The 10,000-nt window shown below is 40.9% G+C and overlaps 1 protein-coding gene across 2 annotated transcripts in view; it reads right to left on the bottom strand.

Annotated features, from left to right (window-relative positions):
- Positions 1-2,063, bottom strand: part of LOC138038204 (D-inositol 3-phosphate glycosyltransferase-like) — a 7,887-nt gene extending 5,824 nt beyond the window's left edge. For both annotated transcript variants that reach the window (XM_068884024.1, XM_068884025.1), the window contains exon 1: positions 837-2,063. In XM_068884024.1, coding sequence (XP_068740125.1) covers positions 837-2,037 — 1,201 coding nt within the window. In that variant the 5' untranslated portion in view covers positions 2,038-2,063. The remainder of the gene's footprint in view (positions 1-836) is intronic.
- Positions 2,064-10,000: the final 7,937 nt, after the last annotated feature.

Genomic DNA, 10,000 nt, shown 5'->3' with positions numbered 1-10,000 from the left:
GGCCCAGGTAACTAAGCACATGACTGCAAAAAGGTCTATTGTCAAGTTAAAATGTCAGTGTCATAGGCCAAGCTCAATATGCAGTGTATCACACAAGGCTACGAGGCTTTATGGTTAAATTTGAATATTATTTTGTTTAGAATCTCCCTTGAGACTTGTGAGGCAAAGAAAACAGAACTGAGTTGTGAAATTTGACCATAAAGTCTCTTATCCAGCCTGAATATTGATATATTGAGCTCGGCTATTGGGATGATAATTGTGAATTAGATTATGCAAATATTATATAAACTTGAAGAAAATGCTATAAAGTATTTATGAAATCAATGTAATAATATCAGTTGCTCATTGTTCTACATGAAAAGTTTAGCACAAATAGAGACAGATTGAATGTTGAGTTATTTTTAAAAAGCATCTCATAAATGAGGCAGTCCAGCTTGTTTTGACATTTCTTCAAGATTGAAAAGTGCCTCAAATCAGGGGTGTTGGCCTCCCGGTTTCTTTTGTGCTCTTCAACGCATTGATGGAGGTGTCGCAGCGTTTTGCCGACATAACCGACATCACAAGTGTAAAACAAGTATGAAAATCTGATATGAAGTTTAGGTACACGAGCCGGCAAATTGTTAACGAGCAATGCGTTGTTTATAGCTATAAATGTGATCTGTGACTGTGACTGCTTCATTTATGAGATGCTTTTTATTAAAGAACTTATACCTGTTCTTAATACTCACTTTGACTCCGTATTCGTGCTAAACTTTTCGCATAGAAGAATACGCAACTGATTCTATTACATTTATAAATACTTTATCTCATTTTTTCAAGTTATTTTTGCATCTTACCCCGAACAAGGCTAATAACATTGACAAGAAGGGCTTCACTCTGTTTGGTCCAGGAGTACTTCTCCTGGTATGATTCACGTATGCCTTTAGCCTCCTCAAGACGAGTCTGCCTGTCTTTCCTCCATAGGACGTTGTCGATAGCTTTAGCCCATTCCTCGGGATTCTCAGAGTCAATCACATAAGATGAGCCATGTTTGACTTTCCATAGGGCTTCCCCAAACCCGGAATTCTTGCTGACAAGAACTGGAAGACCAGCTGACAAGGCCTCAAGACCAGTCAGGCCAAAACCTTCTGTTCTAGAAGGCATGAGCATAAGGTCTACTTCACAAAAAAGCTGCTCCAAACGTTCTCTGCTTTCTTCATAGCCTCTAACTCTCAGGCGATTAACTGGTAGACCACACTGCCTAAAAGACTCTTCTATCTCCTTACGTTTTCCATCTGGTGCTCCAACAAACACAAGATGAGTGTCACGAAGTGAAGCAACGGCCTTTCCTGCAATATCATAACCCTTTAACTCGAAATCTTCTACATCACCCCGGGCAAACACCAAAACACTGCGATGCTTCCTTTCTTTAGAGACTTGCTTAACACTAAGAAATTCTTCAAAAATGCCTGGAGTAAAGTCAAAAATAGTCTGATCATTTTTTGATGATCGAAGGTATGAACGAAAGGCCTCTGCCACCTTAGGTCCTATTCCAACAACAAGGTCAGCCATTTGACAAAGCTCCACTTCCTCTTTGTGATTCTCTTCGCCCTTGAAAATTGGATTTGCATAACGTTTAAACATTCCCATCTCCTCTGTGTCTGTATGCACCACTTGCACCCATTTGCACTGACGAGATCTTCTTATGACTTGTGCCTGACGACCAAGTTTTACTCCGTGACCAAAAATCACCTCAATTTGTAGATCATCTGGTGGATGGCTAAGCGAGTACAGCCCTTCAAAACCAACCATCTTTGTTGCTTCAATAATGCGAGTGTTGCAGCTTAGGGCTTCTCTCTTGTCCTTTTCACTGCACTGTGGCACAAGAAAAGAGATTTCTACATCCGAGAATTTGGCCAACTGAATCGCTAAGTTTCTGTTTATGGTGGAAAGACCACCTTTGCTTGATCCCCATTCAGAAGCCAAAGTAGTGACTTTAACTTTACCAGACCTCCCAGCATCACATTTTCCTTTAAATTCTGGAAAAGCGCACGCCATAACAAGATCTCAATCCACAGAGCTTAATGCCTATGAATGAACAACATTAACAGTGTAAACAAATTTTGTAAGGCTCAAATAGTCTTCTTGGAAACTGTCTTAAATTGAAGCAAATCTTTATTAAAGGAAACCTGAAACTTACTGGTCAAGCAAAATTAAAAGGTCTTAAAATATTCTGAAAGCAGTCTCATTCACCCAGTCTCTCTTCTCTGCCTCCTTTTTCGTTGAGGAGAGAGATGACAACGGAGGCAGAGAAGAGAGACCGTGGGAACGAGATTGTTCTGAAGCACAAGGCAGGTCACAGTGACCCACAAACAATAGGACAACTGAAGGGATTTTTCAGCGAAATTTACCATCGAATTCACCAGTTAGGCAATTAATTTTTCTTGAATCGCAGGAGCTTTAACAGAAAACAAGCAAATCCTCAGCAAATGAACGGAAAAGGAAAGAAGCCATTTCAGAATCGACTGTAAAAAGCCAGCGAATAGGAATCACGCTAGAATTAGAAATCACAGACGTACTATAGCTCGTGATGTGACAGATCGTCTTTGTCGGTTCAAGGTCAAACAAGGAGATTTATTGATGTACTTTATTCCACTTTACCTCTGAAAACGAGATCATTTACATTTTGACGTATTTCATTGAAACACGCCAGCTTGGCTTAAAACCAGAATCGGCAAGAAAGGACAAACTTCAAACAAGATCGCCAACAATTACCTGTGCGGGCTCTAAACAAAATTCTGAAAACACAAGCTGGTGATATGTCTCCTTACTTTTACGAGAACTCATTGCGATTACGTGTTTATAACATAAGGGCAACATTTTCTGGTCACTGTCGAGGCACATCGAAAAACAGTTAGGCAAACGGAGGAAAAAGTACCTCTTGTTCATTCGCATTTTAAAGCCAAACAAACCAGCAAACAGATCAATTATTTCTGTCCAAAAAGAGTGCAGATGATTGTTTTTTAATTCCAGTTGAGAATTAAAATTCGAGTTTCATTCCTGAACAAAGGAAAAAACGACTAAACCAAATTTTAAAAATATGCCGTAGAAATAACAAACGGTTTAGTGTCCAAGAAAAGAATTTGTGGAGTAACTTCTTCCGCTATGTATACATTTGAGCTACTACTGTTCGTTTCTACTCTTCTGTCATAGGCCGTCCAGGCATCTTGCAACCTTAGTAGATCCCCAAAAACTGCAATTCAAAGCAAAAAGCAGCACTAAACAAATTAAAAATAAACACTGAAGCTTTAAGTTTATATGCCTGCAATGCTTGACTTGAATAGCCACCAGTGTGTCCTGACCACAGCTATATAATTTCAAACCTGGATTGAAACCAGCGAATAATGCAAGAAAAAGATATTTTCCAAACCGTTGTTGACGTAGCATGGACGTGTAGCCGCGTCGAGCCACAGAAAGAGCGCGAAAAATTAAGGACATTCGCGCCCAAAATGTTCCCACGACGTACAGATTTTTTTAAAACTTGCCACGCAGAAAGGTAATGATCTACTTTTGCCAAAAAGGCAAAAACATGGGCGGTCACCGTGCTCGTTTTCGAGATAAGGTGCATTTTTAGAAGCTTGCGTTATATTTTAAGACGAACTTAGCTTACATACATACATACATACATACATACATACATACATACATACATACATACATACTTTATTTGTCTTGTAGGTCAATAAAAAAGGGCAGCTAAAAAGCTGATGTGGACCTAGAACTAAAGTGTATCTACAAAATTTAAAAAAATTAAGTTAACGAACTTACGAATTATTTACAATAAATAAGAAAGAATACAATACCCAGTAAGATAATCGATAGTTAATTGACTATAGTGCTAAAAATAGATTTAAAATAACAATAATAATAATGATAAAAATAACATTAGTATATGTAATGTACAATGTCTTTGTTTATTCCCTGCATGCCATTAAATGTTATTTTATCTAAAATGTTGGATTTTGCTTTAAGAGCAGATTTAAAAGAAATAACGTTCGGTTTACTTTTTAAATACGTAGGTAAGTTATTCCAAAGAATTGGCGCACGATGACAGAAAGAAGATCGAAGGAAGTCACTTTTAGGGCGTTGCACGTAAAGTTTCAGATTATCCCTGAGATTTCTCAACGGAGAGTGTTTAGTAAACAGAGAGCTTATCCCAGCCGGAGCTTTGTTGTAGAATGCCTGATAAGATATGGTTGCAATCCTCTTCTTGTATATGTACGATAATGACTTCCATTTTGTCATTGCCAGGACTTCAGTGCTTAGAGTAGATTCCTTTATGTTAAAAATAAATCTCGCTGCCCTGATATGAATGTCTTCTAGGGTCTGAAGTGATTTTGAAGATCCCCATAGAGCGATTGAATACGTAATACTTGGAATGATACCCTTGAAATAAATTGACTCTAATATGCGATTGTCGAGACCTTTTAAGTGTTTGAGTTTCTTCACTCTTGCTGAAAAACGTTTGCTCAAAGATTTTACATGTGGCGACCAAGATAGTTTGTTGTCGATATGAATCCCTAAACAAGTAGCTTTAGAAACAAAGGACAACTCATTAGGCCCTAAACAAATATTTTGTAAGGGACCGATGAATTTCGATTTAGATAACAACATTAGTTCGGTTTTTGCAGGATGAATAGTCATGAAGTTATCCTTAGCCCATTTGTTTAAATCGGCGATCGCTTTCTGTATCTTAAGTAAGACTTCATCAAAAGTATTTCCAATGCAGAAAGCTGTGGTATCATCTGCAAACATTTCGACGGAAGCGTTTGTCGTGGCTCCGGGTAGATCGTTTGAGTAAATGCTGTAAAGTCTGGGACCAAGTAAAGATCCTTGAGGCACACCAGTATCTATTTCCAACAATTCAGAATTTGAACCATTTACAGTGACAAATTGTTTACGATTTTCAAGATAGTTTAGGAGCCACTCGTAAAAGGAGCCACTAATGCCTATAGAGTATAGTTTATCCGTGAGAGCTGTATGGTTGACGCAATCGAACGCTTTTTGAAAATCAATGAAGACTACACCAATAATATTACTTTCATCCAGGGCTAAACGCCATCGTTCTGTTAATGAGAGCAGGAGAAGTTCAGGTGAGCCTCCCTTTCTGAAGCCCCATTGATTCAAAGAAATTAGATTGTTGCCATATAAGAAGTTGTCAAGTTGTTGGCTGACAACATTCTCTAATAGCTTGCCCGGTATGCTGAGAAGGGAAATAGGCCTGTAATTTCCGCAGTCCAGAGTGCTTCCTTTCTTGTGAAGACATTTCACTTGTGCTTGTTTCCACTGGCTTGGGAATTTGCATTCCAAAATACTTCTTTGAGCCAGTGGCATAAAGCAATCTAAAAATGTATCTCCAATAAGGCGCAACTCCCTGCTGGATATATCATCAGGTCCACTTGCCTTGCCAGGTTTCAAACATTTGAGAGAAGATTTCAGAAGATCCTTGTTAAGGGCTATGTTATGAAGAGACAGGGTAGGGAATTCACTGTTATTTCTTGCAGACTGACAAGGAGAGTTTACTGAAGAGTCTTGTGTTGATTTCGAAAGGGATTTTCCAACATTGACAAAAAACGAATTTAAAGCGTTGGCCTTTGATGTATCGTCTGAATGAATAACTCCGGAACTATCTTTAATTGGACCAACTGTCAGCAATAAAAAAAGCTACATTAGTGACATTTAGATCAGGTAAACGTACTCCATTGAACATAACTAATATAACTAAATAAACTTTTGCAGCTGATGTCTTTTTCTGAGGTGAAATAGACCTTGAAAAACCATACATATTAGTCTAAGAAAGAAAACTACGGTCGCACGAGAGCATAAAAGGGGAAATATTTGTAACTTCTCAGATTTCTTTTGTTTTTTGTTAAAATGGACAAAATCAGGAAAGGAAGTGATCTACGGAAAGAAAAATTTGAGGTCACCGAGCATTCAAGAGAGTAAAATCGCTGAGAAGTTCTCAAAGCGATATCACGTCATTGCGTGACATTTCCGAGAAGACAAGGGTCCACAGCTATCCCATGATGCTACAAGCGACCCTGTGCTCGAGGGAGGATCAAACACTGGCTCGATGCCATGTTTGTTTACCTTCGTGGTCTGCGATGCATGACGTATGCGTGACATGCGCGAAAAAATGCGCAGTAGCAATGGGCGCGAACGTCCTTAAGCCTCGTTTATGCTCAGGTGTGTGTCTGACCTGGCTTGAGCCTGCGATCAATCAACAACCAGTCCCTGGTCAGCGGTCAACTTAAAAAAACTGACCTCGATATAAGGTCCAAATTAAGCCCGCGATATGGTCACGTGATACTGGTCAGTGGATACCATGTTTGACAGGTGTCCATTGACCAGAACATTGATGTCCAATATCAGAAATGTATGCTGTAAACTAGCTAGAGTGCTGCTAGAGTGTCAACTGGAGTATTGCCTCCTCAATGAGCCCTATACTTGAGCCTGATATGGTCACGTGATACTGGTCACATTGGTATACATGGAGCGGTGGACGGACGTACGGTCGTACGGAGACCAAAACCAAATTTTCTCGCATCGATGGGTTACCATATTTCCTTAACAATGTTAACATGCTTTAAACGGTGGAGAAAAGCAATTAAATATAAAGAATTAATCTTATAAAGTACATGGGTTCTGTGGTATGAATTGCAAGGATGTTTTTGGCATAGTTGCCCAATCTTGTTATCGACCAAATATAAAAAAGACATGGGTATACATTAAACTAGACAAAGCGTACATTGGGTTAGCTGTGGTACGTGTTACAAAAGAAGGAAGGCACTGAATTGGGTAGTATTGAACTGCAGCGTTCCAGTCAATTTTTTCAAGTGGGGGGTCATTAAGACTTTTTGCGGGGTCACCCACATGTCGCGCAAGCAGAGGCCCTTTGGCTCACACGTTCACACGTTTAATTATTTTGTAAGGTCCTGTCCCATTTTGAGGTCTTTTAGTTTTTTAAGCTTTGGTAATAAATTTAGTTTAAAGATAACAAAACACGGTCTTGAGTCAAATTCTCTCGTGTCTTCTTTAAATAAATACTATTAGCCTGCAAAAAACTAACTGCAAATTGCTCCGACGGACGTTCTCCAGCATGTCTTGCAGCTGCACTAAGCAAACGTTTATTGCACACAGTAAGAAAGGACTGAAGGTGTTGTTTCCGCTTCATAATTCCTCTTCTTGCTTGTCTAATCTGATGCCAGGTCAAAACACTGTTTGGCTTTACGTTTGCTCCAGAGAGTACCGTAAAGGCCAGGAGTTAACAGAAAAAGACAAACCAAAAGACAGATGAAGAAAAAAAATGACATAGTTTTTATACATAACTCTGAATCGAATTCTCATCGAAAGATTAATGACAATCGATCGTAAAAACACGAAAATTTCTGCAGTCTCTGACTTTTATGAATAAACGAAAGGTCATGATGTTTTGTCAAAGGAAGAAATTGATCACGTGCTAGGCAACCATAAAGGTGCAGAAAAGTATCTATTTTGACTTCAGGTGAACTATTTACACAATCGGTTGGTCAGCGGCGCCTGTTATGGCTGCCACGTTTAATTTGTGTCCGTAAAAATTGTCTTCGTGTGTCGAGATTTCTCTCGTTTGCGCTTAACATTTGGCATGGTTTGGTTCCGTACTACCTATGTGGTTCAGTGGTGTACTTTATTGTGCCATTTTTGGACTTGTGGCTGTTCTGTGGTCGCTGATTTGGTTCGATCGATCGATCCCAGTTGTCCGGCAATGTTGGATTCTGTAATACATCAACTTCAACACCTGCTAGGCTGGGGTACTCTTTCTTGAAGTCTATTGGCAAAGCTCAGTCTAAATCCATCATTCCATCTTATTTATGAAACAGACTCGAGGATTTGGGTATTCGTAAACGTTTTCGCTCGAGGAGAGGCGGCCATAGATCTCGCCATTGGTCTGGGTATCCTGCGGCTCAAGCAGCAGGCCTCCTGTCATTCAATACTGGTCTCGCTTTACCTGCTCCTGGACAGGAAATTCGTGAATCCATCACAGTTCCCTCGCTTCTGATATGTAATGCTCGCTCATTAGCTCCAAAGATCGACGAGCTTCAATGTATTGTTGCTAATAACGAGGTGGACATAGTCTGTGTCTCAGAAACCTGGTTGTCAGACGTAATACCTGACCCTCCTCTCGTAAATTACGTCTTGTACCGTAGGGATCGCACATATACTTCTGGTCGCGGCGTCGCTGTATATGTAAACTGTAAAATCGGGAGCTGTCGTCTCGATGCTCCTGATCTTGATGGTATTTCAGAGTCATTGTGGGTGCAGTTGCGTCCTACTCGCCTACCCAGAGGCATTTCGTCGATTCTTCTCGGCATTATCTACCACCCCCCTTCAGCTTCTGCAGCGGACAATGCAAAATTATACGAACACGTTAAAACGATGGTCGACTCTTACACACTCCGTCACCCAGAGGTCTGGTCTTGGTCACTGGAGATTTCAACCCAACATCGACTAATATCGCCCCGACCCCCTTTAAACGCTCCTGTGGTTTGACTCAAATTATTAACGTGTTGACCCGGGACTCAGGAATTTTGGACTGGTGTCTGACCAACAAACCAAAGGCCCTCTGTGCCCCTAGCCAGCTCCCTAAACTTGGATCCAGTGACCACTACTGCGTCCTAATCAAACAGGGTCCTCGCAGAAAAACGACTAAGCAGACAATCACGAGGCGTGATACGAGGGCAAGCTGTATCAGAGCTTTTGGGAGTTGGATTACGACTTTTCCTTGGGATGCACTCTTCGCACTGGATTCGTGTAAAGACAAGATTGAGTTTTTCCGCATTCAGACTCTGTCTGCTGCAATTGATAGATACTTTCCCATCAAAGTATCACGTATGCACAGTACCGACAAACCCTGGTTGACACCTAAAATCAAAGCATTTATTCCAAAGAGACAGAAAGCCCTCGCACAGTTTGGCAAAGATTCTCCATCTTTCCACATGTGGCGTAACAAGGTGCAGGCCTCGATAAAGACCTGTAAACGTCAGTTCTATGAAAGGAAAGTTGAATCTCTGAAGTGCACTAATGTTAGCAGATGGTGGAAAGAGGTGAAAAATATCTCTGGCGTCTCCGCGAAGGATGACATGTGGTATAATCAACTTCTGGTCCCTAACACCGCTGACCCCTTGGGTACCTTGTGTGAAAAAATTAACGACTTTTTCGTTGGTCTCACGGCCCCCCTCTCGCCACTAACTTCTGTCGACGTGTCTCGTATAAGCGTTGACGTCATCCCGGAGGATCCGTACTCAACTGTTCGAGAGGAGCAAGGAGCACTTAACTCTATTAAAGTCAGGAAATCTCCAGACCCAGACGGTATTCCAAACGTTCTCCTTAAGTCACTCTCCTTCGAGTTGGCGCCGGTCATCTGCGAACTCTATAATTCTTCGTTGAGGGAAGGTTTTAGGGTTAGGCCTGCACAATCTGTCAATAATGATATTAGACCTATCTCCTTGACTTGCCAAATATCAAAAGTCATGGAAGGGCTTACACTATCTAGGCTCGCGCCTGCCGTTCTTGCAGATCCTACGCTAAGCAGTTTGCATCACCCGGAAAATGAACTGAACAGGCTATTGCTTATATTCTCCATCTTGTCCTAGAAAATCTCGACCGCGGCAACTGCTCTGCCCGATTGTTTTTTGCTGATTTCCGAAAGGCTTTTTACTTAATAGATCACAACATTCTGTTGCATAAACTCTCAGGGTTTGACGCACATAATGCTTTGCTAAGATGGGTTGCTGCCTTCTTAGAAGGTAGGACACAGTTTACCAGCCTCATGGACGCCACCTCAACAGCTAAGGTCTTAAACGGTGGCATCCCTCAGGGTACTAAGCTTAGCCCCCTCTTATTTGCAATAATGGTCAATGACCTTGTCTCATCGTGGGTTCCGAGAGCAAAATATGTTGATGACTTAACTGTCCTGGAGGTG

Source organism: Montipora capricornis, chromosome 2 (assembly GCF_036669925.1).
Source record: "Montipora capricornis isolate CH-2021 chromosome 2, ASM3666992v2, whole genome shotgun sequence".
Lineage (NCBI taxonomy): Eukaryota > Metazoa > Cnidaria > Anthozoa > Scleractinia > Acroporidae > Montipora > Montipora capricornis.
Note: the sequence above shows the minus strand (reverse complement) of the source record. Positions and strands in the feature narration are given on the sequence as shown.